Raw genomic sequence first — 21,999 nt, 5'->3', positions numbered from 1 at the left:
CATCTGGCGAGATAGGCTATCTGGCACTCGAGGGTTGGATATAAAAGAGGTCAGGAGCGATTTAGCTGAGGTCAGGGCAAATGCCTTGGAAGACCTACGCCATAGGTTCTGCAGGTGGGACATAGGGCCCAACAATTGGGACTGAGGAATCACTGCCGCCGCACTCCAGAGCATACTATTAGGGTGTGTAGGGGCCAACCACCGGGATTCAATTTCCGACCAGCGATTGTGAGGCCTCTGGGTAGTCCAAGAAGCGACCGCGCGGAGTTGGGCAGCCTGATAATATCTGACTAGGTCCGGGAACGCTAACCCCCCATCCGATTTGGAGGCGGTCATGACCGAACGAGGTATCCTGTGCCTTTTATGATTCCATACAAATCGAAGTAGGTCCCTTTGCAATTTTTTCAGGTGAGAGGAGGGGACTGGAATGGGGAGGGTCTGAAAAAGATAGAGGAGTTTCGGGAGGATAGCCATCTTCACAGAGGCTATTCTACCAAGCAGAGATATTTGGTGTTTCCGCCACTGTAGCAAGAGACGCCTAATATCTCCATAGAGGGATGGGTAGTTTGCCTGATAAAGGGAGGTATAGGTTGGGGTGATGTTTACCCCCAGGTATCGAAGGGAGGTGGACCTCCAATGGTAGGGAAAGTTGGATCGTAGGTGTTCCACCTCCAACGGTGGAATGTTAATCGGAAGGGCTTCGGATTTCGACGCATTAAGTTTGTAACCCGATAGCGCACTGCAACGATCCAACTCCATATGCAGGTTGGGCAGGGATATCCTGGGTTGGGTAAGAGTGAGAATTACGTCGTCCGCAAATAGCGAGATCTTAAACTCCTGGCCTCGCACCGGAACCCCTCTTATAGCCTGGTTCCGCCTGATAGACGCCGCCAGGGGTTCAATACAGAGGGCAAATAGTAGGGGTGACAGCGGGCATCCCTGACGCGTGCCGTTGGAGATGGAAAAGGGGGAAGAGGTGGCAAAGGGAGTCTTCACTTGAGAAGACGGGTCGGAGTAAAGATGTTGTATGGCTCGCAGAAAAGGTCCCTCCATCCCTATGTGGGTCAGGGTGGCGAAGAGGAAGGGCCAACCCAGTCTATCAAATGCTTTTTCTGCATCCAAGCTCAGGAGCAGGGACGGCACTCCCTCCCTGTTCGCCACCTCGACCAGGTCTATCACCTTCCGGGTGTTATTCCCCGCTTGTCGGAGGGGGACAAAGCCCACCTGGTCCTTATGGATCAAAGAGGGTAGGACCTTGTTAAGGCGCAGAGATAGCAATTTAGTAAAAATTTTTAGGTCCGCGTTCAGCAGCGCAATGGGTCTATAATTCGCACAGTGGATGGGGTCCTTATCTGGCTTGGGGATTAAGGTAAGGAAGGAACGTTGCATATCTGAGGGGACGGGTGTTTTCTGTAGAAAAGCATTAAAGAGTCTGCTCATATGCGGAGTTAAGAGGGGGGAAAATGCTTTGTAATATTCGTAGGGCAGCCCGTCTGGGCCTGGGGACTTATGTGCGGGGAGGGATTTAATGGTCTCTCCCACTTCGTCTTCCGTGACGGGCATGTTCAAAATGAGCAGGTCCGAATCTCTAATTTTGGGAATGGCGCTGTCGGACAAGTACTGCTGTATACGCTGTGAGACCTCCAGCGACACAGGGTTGCTAGGGATGTCAGGACTATTATAGAGCTCCGCGTAAAAGCCCGCAAACGTATCAACTATGTCTTTGGGGTGGGAGACAACCGCATTAGATCTAGTTTTTATCTGGTGTGGGGCAGAGAGAAGGGTTTTGTCTTTGAGCTTCCGCGCTAGAAGGGAGTGTGCTTTATTGCCCCTGTCATAGTATGTCTGTTTGATCCTCAGAAGGGCTTTCTCAACACGGCGAAGCGCCAGGTCCGCCAGCGCCATTCGCAAATTAACAATTTTCCTAAGGAGTGGTACCGTCGGTGAGGCCTGCAGTTTCTGCTCTAACTGTCTAAGTTCCTTCTCGGTGTTAAGCTTGGTGGCCGCGACGTCTCGCTTCAAGGCCGAGGAAAGCGCAATGCATCTACCCCGCATCACCGCCTTGTGGGCTTCCCACACAGTGGAGAGGGGGACGTCTGGGGTCAAATTCTCAGCAAAATAGTGACGCAGGGTCAAGGCTAATTCCGATTGGGAGGGAAGGTGCTGAAGAAGGAAAGTGTTCAGCTTCCAATTATATGGCCGAGTTATCGGGGGGCCTAAATCTAGGGTGAGTAAGATCGGGGCATGGTCCGACCAGGAGATCGGCAGGATAGATGCGGCACGCGTCGCTCTCAATGTAGCATTATTAGTGAAAAAATAGTCAATCCGAGAGTGCATGTGGTGAGGGGCTGAGTAGTATGTGTACTGCCGATCCCCGGGCCGGAGAGCTCGCCAAGCGTCAAACAGTGCATAGCGGCGAGTGAGTTGCCGAAAAAGCCTCGAATCCCGGAGGGCTCTAGGCGAGGGCACGCGGGTGGGCGCTGTCTGACGATCAGCCGTGGCCGAGTGAGCCAGATTAAAGTCTCCTCCCACCACCAAATAACCGTGGTCTTCCTTAAATAGCCGTGCAAAAACCCTGGAGAGGAAGCTATGCTGATGGACATTAGGGGCGTATAGCGTACACAGGGTGATCGGCCGTGACTGCCACGTACCCTTAAGTATCAGGAAGCCCCCCCGGGGATCGCTGTAGTGATCAACATAGGTAAAGGGTGCTCCTTGTCGGATCAGGACAGCCACCCCCGCTCTCTTGTGGGACCCCGAGGATAGATACACAAGCGGAAAGCTCCTGGAGGCGAAGGCAAAAGATCCCCCCCTGTCAAAGTGCGTTTCCTGAACCAGGATAATATCCGCTCCCGACTGTTTAAACTCCCTTAGTGCCAGATGCCGTTTCCTGTTTGAATTTAAGCCGTGAACATTCATAGATAGAATCTTAGCCATCAGTCAAGTCCGGGGGGGGTGGGGGGGGGGGGGTAGGGGAGCGGTCTGTGTTTAATAAATCTTACCCGACCACCACGTCCAAGATGGACCGCCAGGAGCCAGGAGCAGACGCTGTCCGGTCGTAGGGCCCCGCCACTACGTGTCCGATCCCTGCAGGCAGCGGAAGGAGGACAGAGGAGAGAAGAGAGGGGGAGGTAGAAAGTGAGAGAAGGGAGAAAAACATTAGTACAACAAAAAAGGCATTGCAATGAAAACATGGGCCCATAACCGGACCAAACATAGGGCAATATACGGCCCCGGGTAAAAAAGTCATCCGGGACTACACGGATTCCCAGGGGGCCACCAGACCCAGCGCACGTGGCCTGGGCCTGGCGGCCGCATAGGAGTCCAGGTCTCCTCATTCAGGTCCTAAGGAGGAATAGAGGAGCGTAATATGTGTAAAAACTTGAACAGGAGCAAAATCACTAAAGTATAAATAAGATGAATAAAGTAACGAAAAAGGAAAAACAACCCAAAAAAAAAGGGTTAGAGGGAGGGTCGTGAGAGCAAGGGGGAACCCACTCTCCCGAATCTCCCAACCAGCAGCCTAAGTGCGGTAGATTGTTGAAAAGGCACCAAAGGGGGAAAGGGTAATGAGTGCAACTAGAACCAGGGCAAAACAACGTCTGAGCACTGTGCCGCTAAGCGGTCAGGGACGCTGCAAATCTTCATCTCCACCAGCAACAGGTCGCGGAGGGCCAACCAGGCAGTGATGAGAAAAGTTAAGAGTCACTTGGAAAAGAAAAAAAGGGGGATGAAGGGCCGGGATCCTCAGCCAGGGCCTTGTCTCTTAGGTTTGTTTTGCGTTTCCCGGTTTCTGGGTCGTTGGCGTGGGGGAACTTTATGCCACAGCGTCGGAGGGGTGGGTTGAGTAGCGATGAGGTCCCAATCGGGAAGCCGGGGTGGGCGGATGCCCAGATCCTCACAAAAAGTCGGCAGATCTTCAGGGTACCTCAGAGAGGCCGATTTACCCTGATGTTTGGCAGTGAGGCTAAATGGGAAACCCCAGCGGTACTGGATCTGGGCGTCTTGCAGGGTACGGAGCAAGGGTTGGAGAAGTCTACGTTTTTGCAGCGTAATCCAGGAGAGGTCCGGAAAGAGTTGCACTGGGTGGTTCCGGAAAGACACCTCACGGGCTAAACGGGCTTGTCGCAGGATATCCTCCTTGAGGTGGAACGAGTTGACTCTGCAAATAAAGTCCCTGGGGCCAGAAGTAGCATTTTTGGGGCGTAGGGCCCTATGAGCTCTATCCATCTCAATAAATTTAGTGGGGGGTTCTCCGAGGAGAGTGTTGAATAGTTCCTGCAAGATAATCTGAGCGTCCTCTGGGCCCTCCGACTCCGGAACCCCGCGCACTCTGATGTTGTGCCGGCGCCCCCTGTTGTCTAAGTCCTCCACATGGCGCTGCATATCTCTCAGGAGCAGATGGTGTTCAGCCCCTTGCGTTTGGGTTTTGTGGACCGCAATTTTGGTTTCTTGTATCTCCTCTTCAGCCATCTCCACCCTGTCCGCAAGGTGCTTAAGGCCCGAATGGAGTGTTTGTATTTCCGCCCGACACGTGGATTTGACATCTTCAATCAATTGTTTAAAATCCTCTTTGGTAGGGATCGCTTGTAAGTATAATTGCCACTGAGGGTACAGTGGTGTTGTGGTCATGTCTCCCGGGTCGTCCCGGTCTGTGTGATGACGTGGCGACAGTGGCCTAGGGTCCACGGGGCCCGCAGTACGTGAGGGGGGGGCATGCTCAGGGAGAGAATCCCAGACCCCCGGCCCCTCTGAAGCACGGGCCAAGGGAGGTGGCTGGTGTCGTCCCCTGGTATCCTGGGGTGGAAGGGCTGCGGGTCCCCCAGGATATGCCCTCATCCCTGGTCGTTCCCCGCAACCGCGTGGGGGGGAGGGGTGCCCCGGGGTGCCCAGCCTCTGAGACTTAGGTGGGGGCGACCCCGAGTCAGGGTTCAGCAGGGGTCCGTCCATTCCCCCGGGCCCCCGGTACGCCCAGAACAGGGGCTCCTCAGGGGGGGGGAGGGCAGGAAAGTCCTCAGCTGCAAAAGAGAGGGGGGACCCCTCGGACCCAGCACTGGAGTCCGGGGGCGTCCGGAGCAGCCTGGGCAAAGCCAATGAGCACTGAGTGTCCGGAGGTGGGGGGGAACCTACTGCCAGAGGGCCCCAGGCCTAGTCCACCCCCCTCCCTGATCTGTCCAGTCCCGCACAGGAACTCCTCGCCGGCGTCTAAAGCCGCGGGCGTGCGGTGGGGGGACTGCGGTGCCGTGCAGCATGGGGATAGAGAGGGTCCCAGGGAGGGCCTGGTCTTGTGCCCTGGCGGCGGCGTGGTAGGCCGCAGGCCTAGCTGGGCGGCCTCGGAGGCGGGCGGGACCGGGGTTCGACTCACCGCACCGGAGGCCTCCGGGCCCGGGGATGTCATCCGCGGTGGTCCTCGATTCCCTCGGTCCGTGCTGGATGTGCGGATGGGCCCTGCGGGCCGGAGAAGGAGCCCGCGCCGGCGCGGCTGCGGCCGCCGGCGCCATTTTGGGAGGTCCGTCGGTCGGGAGCTCCGTCGTGGAGAAGAAGGATCGGAGGTCCGTGGCAGTGCCCAACGACGCTGCGGGAGGTCCCCTGGAGCTGGAGGACCGTGTAGCCCTAGATTTCCCCATCGGATGGGGCTGGATTCTCCCCGTTGGTGCGGTGTAGCTGAGGCTGGTGGGAGAGCAGGAGACTTAGGCTGCCATCCGGGTCGACTTCCGGTCACGCCCCCCTAATATTACATTTTAGAGCAGTGGTTGTCAATTTGCGAGGTATGGAGGGCCTCATTCTCGACTTCTGTCCTCCAGGAAATGTAATGTTATGTAAGACTGTCGGAGACCGCATACTTATTAGAGGAGATAGTAAGAAATTGCGGACATACTACAGGTGTAGTTGGAGAAATACTTGTCTGTAGACAACTTGAACGTGTTACCCGAGACTGCTAGAGATGATTAAAAAAGCAACGGTCCAGGGGCTGTATGGCAAGCACTAAAGGACCACAGATTGGGCACCAGGGCCTTAGAGATTTTAATATTAAGTACAACCAGTGAATCTCTTTTTACTGATCCACAGGGCCCAGGCGGAGGTGGATGAAGTCATCGGTTCTAAGAAAGACATTGAGTACGAGGACCTTGGTAAACTTCAATACCTATCGCAGGTAAGATAACATAGTACAACAATGTGGAGATTTTAAGATGATACCAGCAGTCTGATGTCAAGATACAGAGAAGCATTTAATGGATTTGTGTGTGTGTGTGTGTGTGTGTGTGTGTGTGTGTGTGTGTGTGTGTGTGTGCATGTGTATATATATGTATGTATGTGTGTATGTGTGTGTGTGTGTGTGTATGTATATATATATATATATATATATATATATATATATATATATATATATATATATATATATATATATAAAATAAAATCTCCAACCAGGGCTTTTTGTCTCAGAGAATAGGTACAGGAACGCCCCCCTTCTGACTCACCCCTTGTCTCCATCCCCTACCCACCGCCAAGGATATTCCCTTGGTTCCACTCCCTACCCACCTCCAAGGATCTTACCTTGGTTCCACCCGTACCCATCTTCCAGGATCTTCCTTCGGTTCCACCCCCTACCCACCTTTGAGGATCTTCCTTTTGGTTCCACCCCCTACCCACCTCAGAGGATCTTCCCTTGGTTCCAATCCCTACCCACCACCCAGTAGCTTCCCTTTGGAAGAATACACAAAATGATACCAAGTATATTGTGGTGCTAAATAATTTGTATAGAAACAAGCAAAGCAGTAAAATAGACCCCCTGTAGCCAGCAACAATAGACCCATAGACCTCTTTCAGCAACAACAGACTCCACCCTAGTAACAATAAAGCCCCCCGCAAAATTGAATCCCCTCATACAATTATAGATCCCCCAGCAACAATAGACATCACCCCAGCAACATTACTACCCCCTCCAGCAATAATAGATCCCTTCAGCAACAATAGACCCCCAACAATAAATCCCCCATACACACAACAAATCTACCCCAGCAACAACAGATCTCCTAGCAGCCAGCATCAATACAACCTCAAGCAGCCAACAATAATAGACCTCTCCCTCCAACAGTAGATATATCCAAGCAGAAATGAACGCCCCCCCCCCAGCAGCATAAGATCCCTGAGAATCAATCTTTTTCCACCAACAGACCTCCCCAGCAACAATGGACCCTCTCACAAAAATAGGTCCCAACTAGCAAAAATAGATCCCCCAACAGACCCTCAAGCACACCCCAGTTTATGTCATCCATGAGGAACCAGTGCAGCAAATGGTGTCATTGATAGAAGTTGGAATCACAGGTTGACACTGCCTTAGGGCATTGCTCATAGCAACCAGTATGGTTCCAGCTCCCATTGTCCTGAGGTTGATGTGAGAGCATTTCTCTTGAGGTTTTCTATATTGAGGGGAACAGGACCACCATTTCAATGGATGCAATAGACTCGGGGTCTCCAAACTTTTTAGCCCGAGGGCCACATTGTAGATTTTACAAATATTCGCGGGCCGAAAAAATTGGTTCATTATAAATAAATGAATCTCATCATAGCCTTTCCGCACGTGTGTGTGTCCCCATCAGAGCCTTTGCACACCTCTTTGTCCCTCATCAGCCGTGTCCCCATTAGCTGTGTACTGTACACGTGCATCTTCAGCACTTGACTCAGTACTAGAGCCAACTTCAGCTCTCCTGCATCTTCAGACTCCCGCCCGCTGCCAGACACGCAGAAGGATCTTTAATGCAAACAGCAGGCGCGGGTAGCTGGGAGGTGCCATGCCAATGACGTCACTGGCTGCTAGCACATTGGCAGTCCCAGCAGCCAATCCTAATGCACAGCGTCGCAGCATGGGCAGAAGTGGCGGGAGTGGCTTTGTCTGCCAGATCTGCCAGCTGCGGGCCGGACAAAAAACACAAGTGGGCCGGATGTGGCCCGCGGGCCGGGGTTTGGAGACCCCTGCAATAGACCATGCAACAATTAATAGATCATTAAGTGGAACTGTATCACATACTTTTCTGAAATCAAGATATGATCACAGGACCAAGGTGGTGCTGTGGACATATCTTCATTTCAGCAAAGCATGCCATACAGTTCCACATGATGATACAAAAGTTGTAGAAGCTAGGACTTAACCCTTGGGTGGTTCAGTGGATATGCAGTGGGCTAAAGGAAAGATACCAGAATGTGGCTGTAAATGGAGTTCACCAGTCACTAGTGGTGTACCACAAGATTCTGTGCTAGATCCTGTTTTATTTAATCTATATGTAAGTGATATAACTAAAGGGTTGGTGGTCTAGGTAGGTCTTTTTGCTGATGACACACAGGTGTGCAATGGGGTTGCTGGAGGTGTCTGCAATATGGAACCTAATTTGGCATTGCTGGAAGATTGATCAAAGCAATGGAAAATGCAGTTTGATCTTTCTAAATGTAAAATAATGCACCTAGGGAAAAATCCCTTGACAGAGTACAATATTGGGGGTGCAGTGTTAGTTATCACTAAAGAGGAAAAAGATTTGGTGGTACTTATTTCAGAGATTTAGATGATTGCAAAATGAGCAAACGGTGTGATCAGGCAGTGGGAAAAGCAAATAGAATTCTAGGATGCATCACTAGAGGGGTCACCAGCAGGAGGAAGGAGGTCCTGATTCCTCTAATACAGATTTGTATATCACTAGAGGGGTCATCAGCAGAAGAAAGGAAGTTCTGATTCCTCTACTGTATATCGATCTTTATATCACTAGAGGGGTCACCAGCAGGAGGAAAGAGGTCCCAATTCCTCTATATCAGGGGTGTCCAAACTTTTTCAGAGGGCCAGAAGTGAACATGCATGAGGGCCGACCATTTTGCCTGACATTCTTTGAACCATTAAAATTCGGTTTGTTTTCCGAGCACTAATACACTGCCCAACAAGAATTCTCCTGCCTTTGTGGCTATGTGTGGTGAAGAGTTGCGCTTGGGCGTGTTATTTGGATATACCGTATTTATCAGCTCATAAAATTGTTTTAAATGAAGATATGTGAAGCAAAATAAGGGTCAGTGCCCATCAATGCATCCTAATCAGTTCCCATCAATGCAGCCTCACCAATTCCATGAATGCAGTGACCCCCCCCCCCCCCCATTGCCTTGAATGCAAATGCAGCAGCCCTGTTGTCCTGAATGCAGGACCCCCAGTTGTCCTGCATGAATGCAGACTCTCCCTATTGCCATCAGTACAGCCTGATTCATGCCCATCTGCAGCCTTGGAGAGGACAGGGAGGGGTCAAGATAAGTGCCAACAGACACACAGGCAAAACTCCTGTTTTCTCGGCAGCCTCTAATAGAAAGTCCCACCTCCTATGATGGACAGAACAGTTGTCCAATGGCAGCGCAGGAGACGGGACTTCCTTTTACATAGGCCACCATGTAAACAGGAAATACTCCTGTATGTATGGCACTTTGGGATTTGTTGGGGGCCACAGAAGATATACATTTCAAAATTACCAGGTGGTGGGCCGTCAGAAACCGAAATGCAGGCTGCGGTTGGCCCACGGGCCGGACTTTGGACATGCCTGCCCTGTATAGATCTATATATCACTAGAGTAGGGTTGCCACCTGTCCAGGATTCACCCGGACAGTCCGGGTTTTGAAGCATGTGTCCGGGTTTCAGGAGGACTGAAACCCGGACACATTATTCAAATCAGGCTGTGGCTCCCCAAGTAACCAAGACAGTCACATACAAATTGGCTGTGGGCGACTGTCTGGGGGCAGGTTTGGCATCACTGGAGGGGGCAGGGCAATGATGTCAGCGAGAGCAATTTGGCCACACCCACTGTTCTTTAAAGCATGCTATGCACACCACAGTACTATTGTCCTTGGGGCACCCAAAGGTGTCCCAGGCCGCTAAAGTGTTCGGGTTTGGCGTGAAGAAAAGGTGGCAACCCTACACTAGAGGGATCACCAACAGAAGGAAGGAGGTCCTGATTCCCCTATATAGATCTTTATATTACTAGAGGGATCACCAGCAAGAGGAAGGACTAGGTCCTGATTCCTCTATATAGATCTTTAGTTAGACTTCATTTAAGCTGCCATAGATGGATCAAATTTCAGCTGGATCAGTATGAATCTGACAAATTTTGATCCATCTATAGGCAGGCTAAATTGTATTGAAGTTGATCTAGCAATCAACTTCAGTACAACCAGCCTGCTAGGGGTTTTTTTTTTTCATGTGATCATTGTGTTCTACTGGTGGTGATCTGCTGGTGGGAAAGGCTCGAAACTGGCAGAACACAATAGTGCTGAGGAAGCGATTTTTTTATTTTTTTTTTTTTATTTTTTTCCCCATCATCACAGACTGTGTTGATAGGAGGATCAAGAACTTTTCTTTCCTTTTAACCTGTGGTTGAAGGGTAAAAAATGCTGTGAAATTTTATAATCTCCTCTTCAAATTTATCTGGCAGCTCTCAGGAGAACAATCGGCACTGCCCTGAAAACACCAGAGTTGGCTGGTTACAGTTGTAACAAGAGGTTTATGTCCCCTTTGGGGTGGTCTCCTACATGATGTTAGCAAGTCTGGGCTGGATCTCCTCTCTTATTGACAGTATATAATGTGGGAATTGAGCTTCTGGTGTGTTGGTGTATGGGTAGAGCAGAACCATGGAGAGCTCCAGTAGGTTGTGTCAAGTAGCCACGTGTTTGGGCCTGATGCAAGAGTTCTGTTACAGTAGCCTATGATAAATACTCACAACCAGACCATCAGTGGCTAAATACCTCTTTGCAGGACCATGTGAAGTCTTCAAGAGGACCCTTATGCCATTATTTGGACCTTTATAATATCAGTTTCTTTTTAGTAAAACTTTTTAAGAAAAGTAATTTCCTTGGCTGGACATTCCAATAATGGGTCCCTACGGTTTTTAGGATCACTTGTGGGCTCATTTATGCAGGTGTAACCAGGTGAATTAAGTAGCTCTTACATTTTCTGGCCATGGACCACTGATCAGTACTAAATGCTTGGGTAGTAGGACCAAGTCAAGCTGGCTATGGGTTGAGATGGTTGCCCACATGGAGAAGATTCAGAGAGTTTCATGGAACAAGGTGTGGGACACAGTTACTGGTGGCAAAGAACACCATCTGTGATGGTCTACAAGTTACCCAATTTTTGGTGGACTACCTTTACTGCCAATACCCACTGCAGAACTGTATCTGCTGACTTTCAGGAGAACAGGTATCCATCCTACTGTTCAGATTTAATACTTTTAAAATTATCTTCTGGTGTAGCTGCTGTCTTCCATCTGTCTTTCTTTAAGAGTATGTGTTCAAAGTCACTCTTACATATACAAGCCACTGCTTTTTTTACAGGTGCTGAAAGAGACTCTGAGGTTGTACCCCAGCATAGCAGGAACATCCCGACAGACGTCAGAGGAAGTGGTGATCAAGGGAGTGAGGATTCCGAAAAATACGTCTGTTCTGGTAAGAAATTCAGTTTACACAATGAGCTTTCCCTACCATCCTTTAACCTTGCCCTTTCCCATGAGGACTGGTCCTTTTTGGGTCCTGCATAAAAGGAAGATCTGGAAGCTAACAACATTTTCCTTTTTAGAAAAAAAAACTCTAATATTTGAACCATAATAATGGAGAAGTAACACCATTACAGCATTAGGCTCCATTGATCAAAGTACTGGTAACTAGAATGCATGTATTGCTCTAAGTCAGGGGTCTCCAAACTTTCTAAGCAAAGGGCTGGCTTACTGCCCTTCAAACTTTAGTGGGAGTAGAAAATGTCATGATTTCAGTGGAGGGAAATGGTGCCCAATCATCGGTGTCAGTGGGCGCAATAGTGCCCCATGGTTGGTGTCAGTGGGAGGAAAAGAGTGGCAGAAACTATGCACCACTGTTGCTTACAGTGCGGAGAATTATGCCCCAAAGGCTGGATAAAGGAAAACAAAGGGCCACATCCAGCCCCTGGGCCACAGTTTGGAGACCACTGCTTTAACCCCCCTGACGGTATTCCCGAGTCTGACTCGGGGTGGATTTTTCATACCAAAAGCGGTATCCCAGAGTCAGACTCGGGACTGCCTCGCTGGATCCAGGAGGAGGTTTACTCACCTCCTCCCTCGGATCCAGCGTTGTCTCCCCGCTGTACGAGCGAGCCGTGTCTCGCTCGATGCATTACATCGCCGATCTCCGTGCCCTGCGAGCGTTGCGACGCACGGGCACGGAGATCGGCGCCAAATTCAAAAAGTGAAACAAACAGTAAACATACAGTATAATGTAATCCTACAGATTACATTGCTGTATGTAAATATTTCACATCCCCGTTGTCCCTAGTGGTCTGCCCAGTGTCCTGCATGCAGTTTTATATAATAAAAACTGTTCTTTATGCCTGGAAACTGGAGATTGCCCATAGCAACCAAAACTGTCCCTTTACATCAAAAATGATTTTAGACCAGCTAGAAAACAGCGATAATAAATTAGAATCACTCGCAGAATTGAGCGATAGCGATTTGTGGGGAGATCCTTCATCAAATACTGAAAAGTAATGACAGTGACAATTCTGCAACTGAGCAAATTTCAGTGTTTTTGATTTGATTACATTATTGAATAATTTTTATTATTGTTATATTATTATTTGGTACAATTATTTATAATTATTTATTATATTATAATTTATGATTTAATTTTTCAAACTTTATCATACCCGGGATGTCTGCTAGACTCTGGTTTGGACAGATTTAAGAGAGTTATTCCTAAGAATTACAGGACTACAATATAAAACGCCAAATTTTCATGCAAAATAATGGTACCGCTTTTAGCACCTAAAATCCGAAATAATCGTACCGCCAGGGAGGTTAAGTAATCATAGCAATGTGGGAGAATAGGGGTTGCCTTGGGCAAGACAGTAGGTGCCAGATCTAACTTGTTGTCCAATGCCTATGGCAGCAGTCTAGAGGGGACAGCTCCAAGCTTCAATGTAAACAAATTTAGTCATTTTTAATATTGTTTACTTCTGCGGTCTATCTTTTGGACACGTGACAAAATTCAGCTTAAGAACTATAGGCAAAAGGGGGTGAGAGGAGCCAGAAGACTCATCAATGGTTAATGGAACCAGTTTTGCTTTCTCTCATTTGGTGATTCTCTGCAGAATGAATGTTGTTCATTGAAAAAAAATTGTGTGAATGGGGAAAATACCACAACATGGCCACTAGATGGAGCTGAGAAGTATACTTCTTTTTGTTTCCCTTTTCTTACAGCTGAACACCTACATTACTGGAAGGATGGAGCAGTTTTTTTCAGATCCACTCACTTTTAACCCAGACAGATTTAGCCGTGGCTCTCCCAAGTGAGTTTTGCTTGCATCCAAAGTAAAGTATTGCACTGGGACAGTGGTGTAACTAGAACCTATAAGGCCCCAGTGCAAGAAACCCTAATAATTCAGCCACTGGTATCAGTTTTTCTTTTATTTTTGTTGATTTATTTCATTATTATGTTTATTTTTTTTACCTTTTTTATTTTTTTTAACAATATTATTATTATTATTATTTTTTTTCAGGGAAAGAAGCTGACTAGGAGTGGTGGGGGTGACTACATATAGAGAAACCGATCCCCTTAATTTTCCTCTTGCAGCCGCTGAATGCCCACTTCTCCTCCTCTCCCTTTCGCAGGCATTCAGCAGCTGCAGGAGGAAAATGGAGGGGAGCAGTTCCTCCTATATGCATCCGCCCCCACCAATACTCCTATGCAGGCATATGGGGGACCCCTGCAGAATGGAACCATGTCTCAATTGCTACCCCTGCCACCCCTGTAGGTACACCCCTGTTCTGGGGGAAAGGGAAGTACAAAGGACTTTCCTGCCGGCTGCCGCAGTTTAGTTATCATTTCAGAAAAGGCATTTTTGACAGCCTCTTTATGTCAGTGGGTGGCCAAATGCGCGGCAATGCACAAAAAGTACAACAGGCATAATTTTTTTTTTTTTTAACTGCACTGCAACAAACCACATGATACTGCGGCAACATGCGTTTGGGTGGCTGAAAACGTGCGTTTGCTAGATGCATGAGGGTATCATTAACAATAATGGCACCCACACACGTCTACAAGCGGCAGCGCTGTGCGAGAAACATGCGTTTCCATGTATGTTTAGTAAATAGGGCTTTACAGGGATTATATAATTGGATGTAATGTGTGGCCTGTTTTAGTGGAAATTCAGCCTGCTGTTCTTTAATAAAGATGGTGGACCTCCAGCTCCAAAAAATATTTTTTTTTTACATTATAAATTGTTCGGTTTCCTGGTAATGGTAAGTGAAGTAGCAGAATGACACAACATTGGTATTGATCCACGTTTCTTTTATTTTTTTTATTTTTATTACAGACCGCATTTTACGTATTTCCCGTTTTCTCTTGGCCCCCGAAATTGTATTGGGCAGGTCTTTGCACAGGTATGTGGATCATTTTATATCTCGGTGTGTTTCCTATCCTGAAAGCACTGTCGGGACACTATTCCTCCCCACTGACACCAATAATGGGGCACTATCCCTCCCACTGACACCAATGATGGGGCGCTATCCCTCCCACTGACACCAATGATGGGGCGCTATCCCTCCCACTGACACCAATGATGGGGCGCTATCCCTCCCACTGACACCAATGATGGGGCGCTATCCCTCCCACTGACACCAATGATGGGGCGCTATCCCTCCCACTGACACCAATGATGGGGCGCTATCCCTCCCACTGACACCAATGATGGGGCGCTATCCCTCCCACTGACACCAATGATGGGGCGCTATTCCTCCCACTGACACCAATGATGCGGCGCTATTCCTCCCACTGACACCAATGATGGGGTGCTATTCCTCCCACTGACACCAGTGACGGGGCACTATTCCTCCCACTGATACCAGTGACGGGGCCCTATTCCTCCCACTGACACCAGTGATGGGACACTATTTACTCCCATTGACACCAGGGATGGGACACTATTTACTCCCATTGACACCAGGACATTTACTACTCACTCTGCCCCAGTCCGGCCCTTTTAAAGTCTAAAGGACAGTAAACTTGCCCTTTGTTTAGGAAGTTTGGAGACTCCTGGGCTAGATGATGCTGGATGTCCCCCAGCCAGGAAAAGAGGCAGGCTCTGTCTGACTTGCTGCAGCTTCTAATGCACACTGTGAGTAAGTGCGCTTCAAACTACCTGTCCTAATAAGCCCCTGTGCATGCTGAGCCTCCATTAAATAATTAAAATCCAATGAATTTAAAGTGTTGCACCATGGATAGTCAGACTGGGGAGGAAAAGCCTACAGCCAAGATAAGACGGGGACTTGCTGCAGCTTCTAATGCACATTGTGAGAAGCTCACAGTGTGCAATGAAATCAGAGGAAGCCAATTGGGTCCAGGAGAGGAGACGGTACACTTGTGCAAGACTGAGGGAAAGGCCGGAGTTCCGCTTTAATAAACCTTTTGCTTTTTCTGCCAATACACAGGTGGAGGCCAGAGTCATAATGGCCAAATTGCTGCAGAGAGTTGACTTTGAGCTGGTGGCGGGTCAGAGGCTTACCATTTTGGATGCAGGAACGCTCCGCCCCATGGACGGTGTGATATGTCGTCTTAAACTCCGGGAGAAGCACTGAGAAGAATGCAGCATAATCCATCTGGATTCTTCCAGAGAACACTTTATCCCTGATCATTGCGGCGATTTACTGAGAACAGCTAGCTTCTGTATGGAATCGGCGTTGAATTCCTATAACTCGGGGAACTACAAACTACATTAAAATCTTTGTACATTTTTTTGGCATAATTTTTCAGAACTTTCTGCCTTATTTTTTGACACTTTTTTTTTTTTTTGCTGCTTTTACTGTAAATAAGCCTTTCCAGACCAAAAATGACCATATCTTTCTATGGAAAAGTATAGGTAGCTGGATGTCCAGGGGGCTCAGCTACAATGCTCCCGCAGTAAGCCCGTCTCCTTCCCCCTGCTGGGCCATTCACAAAGAGCAGCGTGCTTTGCACATGCGCAGTAGGGAACTGGCTGTGAAGCTGCTAGGAATGGCGGTGGCAGCACCCGAGAGCCGAAAGAAAAATCAGCTGGGGTACCGACCTCACGGGATTCCCGGACAGGTGTCTTAATATTAAAAGTCAGCGGCTACAGTATTTGTAGCCGCTGACTTTTAATTTTTTAGTGTGTGTAATATATATATATATATATATATATATATATATATATATATATATATATATATATATTATAATATTAGCATATAGCCAACCAGGGCTTTTTGTCTCAGAGAATAGGTACAGGAATACCCCCCCCTTCTGACTCCCCCCCCCCCTTACCTTGGTTCCACCCCCTACCCACCTTCTATATAATAATTTATAACGTTTTAAGAGGTCCTGTCATGTTTTTTCTCTTACAAGGGATGTTTATATTCCTTGTAATAGGAATAAAAGTGACCCCAAGTATATATATATTTTTTTTAAAAGGACAGTGTCAAAATAAAAAGTAAAATTAAAAAATGCAAATAGAAAATTTTAGCTTTTTTTCTATTACAAGGGATGTTTACATTCCTTGTAATAGGAATAAAAGTGACACCATTTTTTTTTTTTTAAAGAACAGTGTAAAATTTTAAATAAGAAAAAAATTTTTTCTTTTTAAACTAGCCCCGTCCTGCCGAGCTTGCATGCAGAAGCGTACGCATACGTAAGTCACGCTTGCATATGACAACGGCATTCAAACCACACGTGAGGTATCACCGTGATTGATACAGTGAGAGCAATATCTATAGCACGAGACCTCCTCTGTAACTCAAAACTGGTAACCGGTAGAAATTTTTAAACGTCTCCTATGAAGATTTTGAAGGGTAAAAGTTTGTCGCCATTCCACAAGCAGGCGCAATTTTGAAGCGTGACATGTTGGGTATCAATTTACTTGGCGTAACATCATCTTTCACAATATAAAAATAAAATGGGCTAATTTTACTGTTGTATTATTTTTTTTATTCGAAAAAGTGTAATTTTTCCCCAAAAAATTGCGCTTGTAAGACCGATGAGCAAATACGGTGGGAAATAAAGTATTGCAATGACCGCCCTAGTATTCTCTATGATGTCTGAAAAAAACATATATAATGTTTAGGGGCTCTAAGTAATTTTCTAGCAAAAAAAAAAAAAAGATTTAAACTTGTAAACACCAAGTCTGAAAAATAGGCCTAAGTCCTTAAGTGGTTAATTTCGCAGTCTATGGCACTCAAATCGCACTAAAGTCGCAGAATAGTGCAGAGGACTTTTGTTTTTTGTCACTACGCGTCGCATAGATTAAAGTGGTAGTAAATTCTGTTCTACCACTTGTACCTACAGGCAAGCCTTTAGTAAGGCTTACCTGTAGGTACTGCAAATATCTCCTAAACTTGCATAGTTTAGGACAAAGGCGCTCAACCTGTGGCCCTCCAGCTGTTGTGGAACTACAAGTCCCATCATGCTTGTAACTATCAGCCTTGCAATGCCTCATGTGATTTGTAGCTCTGCAACAGCTGGAGACCGCAGGTTGAGCACCCATAGTTTAGGACATACAGCCGGTGACGTAACCAGCACACGTGCTCTGACGGTCCAGCATACAGTGCTGGAAACGGCGGCTTCACATGCGCAGTAGTGACATCATCTCACACCCCTCACCATACCTCCCAACATTTCCAGATGGGAATGAGGGACACCTACTAGCAAATGTATGTAGGCATAGGACACGCCCCCTACCACACCCTCTTAAAGGAGAATTAACCCAAAAAAAGGTTAAATAAATCCACAAGTGCTTTTTTTTATACAACTATTATTCCTTTATATTCGCTTTTAAAATGTATAAATGCAGCAATTTAGAAATCAGATGAAAGGTTTAACACTGGGAAACACTTTTTGAAAGATAAAAGGTTTATTTTATATGCATCTATATAGATCAGACCAAAATGAGGGACAAATGAGGAGGAATGAGGGACAGAGGGACATTGTTCCTAATCAGGGACAGTTCCTCGAAATCAAGGACAGTTGGGAGGTACGCCTGCCACTCATGTAGATGGAGGACTTGAACCCAGAAGGACGACCAGGGGGAAGATGTCAGCCCTCTCTGCTGTGACATTGCAGCTCTGGAAGGCTTCGTTCTAAGGTAAGCCTCTCGTAATGTGCTAGTATGTGATGCATACTAGCACTTTATGACATTGCTTTGCAGGGGACCCCCCCCCCCCCAATCAACTGCAGTTGACTACTGCTTTAAGACGGCACCCATTGAAATTAATGTGTTTTGACTTGTCATGTGACTTTCACAGGTCACATGATAAGTTACCTTTTGTTTCAACTTGACCCTCCCTTCTAGATTGTAAGCTCTAACGAGCAGGGCCCTCTGATCCCTCCTGTATTGATTTGTATTGTAAGTGTACTGTCTGCCCTCATATTGTAAAGCGCTGCGCAAACTGTTGGCGCTATATAAATCCTGAATAATAATAATAATAAGTTGCAGCAGTGTGAAATGGGGTTAATAAGGGGCCACACAACGGGAGTTAAGGGCCCCCCGGGATCAGTGCAAGAAACCTTCATGGTTTCTTGCACTGGGGTCCTGAAGGTTCTAGTTACATCTCTGGGCTGAAGATTTATATTTCCAAAAATTAATCCAAAGACTTATAAAAAAAAAAGATATTTCTTTTAAACTGTGATGCCAAGGATTTATCAGCAGATGGCGCTCTACATAGAGAACAAAGAACATGATAAAGTCTCATCTATTAGATTGTAAGCTCTCAGGAGCAGGGCCCTCCGAACCCTCTTGTATTGAATTGTATTATTGCTGTATTGTCTCCTTTTATATTGTAAAGCACTGTGCAAACTTTTAGCACTATATAAATCCTGTATAATAATAATAATAATAATAATAAAATGATTATTAAATCATTAAAAGATATAAGCTGTCATTTTATGTTAAATACTTTTTTTGCTTTTTTTTTTTTAATTAACTATTTTAGTTCAAAAGAAAAATAAATGAATTTCAAAAGCACAACACCAAGGGGTCTGTGTATAAAATGTTCAATATGGGGATGTCTTAATCATTCATACAGGTACCCTGAAAGCCTACCTTGTTTCCCCGAAAATAAGACTTGGCGTGATTGTTGGTGATGGCTGCAATATAAGCCTTGCAAAACCACGCAAATGTCAGTTAAAGTAACGCAGTGCTGCATCGCAAAAACATAGCCCGGCCATGAAGGGGGGGATAAATCTTCCGGAGGTCAAGTGGTTAAACTACAGAAAGAAAAGGAACGGCAATGGTATTGATGAGGTTAAAAGTTCTGCACACCCTGGATATACATGAAATGGAAAGATTTCCCCGTGGGGTTTTATTGCCAGCAAAACATTAATGAAAATTATTCTCTCTTCCTTAGAAAAATATAAATATTTTATTGAGTGAAAATACAAAAAGGACGTTGATGTATTAAAACACGAGCTCTGGACATCTAGCTAGGACATGTACATAAAAATACAGCCATGAGTGCATACAAAAAGACATAGAATGATATAAACATTTATCCAATCATACTATGCTCCCCAACCCCAACGCGTTTCGACCTTGGAAGTAGGGGTCTTCTTCTGGGGGAATACTGAGGGGAGAACTCTAAAAGGAAATGTATTGTAACAATGAGATTGTTTCAAAAACAATATTTAGTGCTTCTACAAACAATTCAAATAGGTTTATATTTACCGCTGACGGCTGAACAAAAGAAGCTCCTGATAGCTGTGGCCAGAGCCTGTCAAAGGATCCAACCCCACCCGCCGACCCTCCGGTGCTTCCCTGGGCTTGCCCCTGCAATCGGTATGCAGGAGAACGAATCGGTCACCACCGGAAGTTTACCATAGAGATGTCTTGTGACCAGACGATCGTTATTACGTCACGTTCGGGCCGGCGGAAGTAAACAAAGACGAGGTCGCGGCTGAAGGAGAGATGTGTGGGGTCTACATCTCTCCATAAAGAGGACCTGTCACGCCCTATTCCTATTACAAGGGATGTTTACATTCCTTGTAATAGGAATAAAAGTGATCAAAAATGTTTTAAACAAAGTGTAAACTAAAGAATAAAAAATATATAAAAGCGCCCCGTCCCCGCGTTCTCGCAGAAGCAAACGCATATGTAAGTCACGCCCACATATATAAACGCCGTTCAAATCACACAAGAGGTATTGCCATGTACGTTACAGCAAAAGCAACAATTCTTGCCCTAGACCTCCTCTGTAACTCTAAACATGTAACCTGTAAACCATTTTTAAAGCCTCGCCTATGGAGATTTTTAAGTACCAAGGTTTGGTGCCATTCCACAAGTGTTAGGCAATTGTAACCACTTCAGCCCCGGAAGATTTGGCTGCTGAATGGCCAGGCCATTTGCGTTTCGGCACTGCGCCGCTTTAACTGACAATTGCGCGGTTGTGCGATGTTGCACCCAAACAAAATTGACTTCCTTTTTTTTTTTCTTTTTTTTTTACCCCCACAAATAGAGCTTTCTTTTGGTGGTATTTGATCACCTCTGCAGGTTTTATTTTTTGTGCTATAAACAAAAGAAGAGTGACAATTTTGAAAAAAAAAACACCATATTTTGTACTTTTTGCTATAATCAATCTATTTACTCGGCATAACATCATCTTCATATTATACAAAAAAAAACTTCACTTTCTTTTTTTTTTTCTTAAAATTTATGAAACGCGCTTGAAAAATCGCTGCGCAAATACCACGCAGCAACCACCATTTTATTCCCTAGGGTCTCTGCTACAAAAAAAGAAATGTTTGGGGGTTCTGAGTAATTTTCTAGAAAGAAAATGATGATTTTTACACGTAGGAAAGAAGTGCCAGAACTGGCCTCAGATTGGAAGTAGTTAAAGCGGAGGTCCACCCTAAAGTGGACCTTCCGCTCATTGGAATCCCCCCCCCTCCGGCGCCACAATTGGCACCTTTCAGGGGGGAGGGAGTGCAGGTACCTGTACAGTACAGGTATCTGCACCCACTTCTGGCATAGCTATCTGCGGAATGGGGAGTAGATTCTGCAGAATCGACACCCCTTTACGAAAGTCCCCCGCTGCCTGCTGGGAAACACACGGATCCCAGAGACAGCGGAACCATCCTTATAGCACAGCGCGACTCGCGCATGCGCAGTAGGGAACCGGGAAATGAAGCCGAAAGGCTCCACTTCCTGATTCCCATACCCAAGATGGCGGCGGCAGCACCCGAGAGACGATCGAGAGATCGGCTTCGGGTGCCGACATCGCGTGCGCGCTGGGCGGGTAAGTGTCCTTATTTTAAAAGTCAGCAGCTGCAGTATTTGTAGCTGCTGGCTTTTAAAAAAAAAAACGGCGGAACTCCCGACGGACTCCCGCTTTAGTAGGCAATATGCAAATTAGCTTCAATTGCAATAGATACACACAGTATAACCCCCCCCCCCCCCCCCCCGTTCACATTGAAGCGACTTCTCATGCGTTTTGACAAGTCAAATCACATGACAAGTTGTAGCCTATTGCCGGCAATGGGCACGACTCTGACTTTGCGGCGCCGCACCGATTTGCCAAAAAGTAGCTCCAGCGATTTACTTTTGGTGATTTCGTGTTGCGACTTCAATAGGCATCTGTGCATGAAGCCGCACAAATGTCTTTCAAATGGCACCTGAAGTCGCACTGAAATGCGTCTTTTGTGATTTCAGATGAAGTAGCGCGATTTTAAAGTCACGTTCAATGTGAATGAGGACTAATGTTATTAGATTGTAAGCTCTTCTGAGCAGGGCCCTCTTAATCCTCTTGTATTTTATTGGATTATAACTGTATTGTCTCCTTTTTTTTATATTGTAAAGCACTGCGCAAACTGTTGGCGCTATATAAATCCTTTAAAATAATAATAATGTGACAAAGTTATCCTATTTGACATTCACTTAGAAATAAGCCCCTGGTGGTATTATGAGTCCTTGTCATTGCATTGTCCACTGGGTGGCAGCAGAGAGCCAACTATATC

The 21,999-nt window shown here is 46.6% G+C and overlaps 1 protein-coding gene across 1 annotated transcript in view; it reads left to right on the top strand.

The window, feature by feature from the left end:
* Positions 1-16,170, top strand: part of LOC143942403 (cholesterol 24-hydroxylase-like) — a 57,440-nt gene extending 41,270 nt beyond the window's left edge. The window contains exons 11-15 of the mRNA XM_077463683.1: positions 6,070-6,154; positions 11,353-11,463; positions 13,245-13,333; positions 14,360-14,426; positions 15,474-16,170. Coding sequence (XP_077319809.1) covers positions 6,070-6,154; positions 11,353-11,463; positions 13,245-13,333; positions 14,360-14,426; positions 15,474-15,620 — 499 coding nt within the window. The 3' untranslated portion in view covers positions 15,621-16,170. The remainder of the gene's footprint in view (positions 1-6,069; positions 6,155-11,352; positions 11,464-13,244; positions 13,334-14,359; positions 14,427-15,473) is intronic.
* The last annotated feature ends 5,829 nt before the right edge of the window (positions 16,171-21,999 follow it).

This window comes from Lithobates pipiens, unplaced genomic scaffold, assembly GCF_037356315.1.
Source record: "Lithobates pipiens isolate NorthernLeopardFrog02 unplaced genomic scaffold, aLitPip1_a1.2 Scaffold_30, whole genome shotgun sequence".
NCBI lineage: Eukaryota > Metazoa > Chordata > Amphibia > Anura > Ranidae > Lithobates > Lithobates pipiens.
Note: the sequence above shows the minus strand (reverse complement) of the source record. Positions and strands in the feature narration are given on the sequence as shown.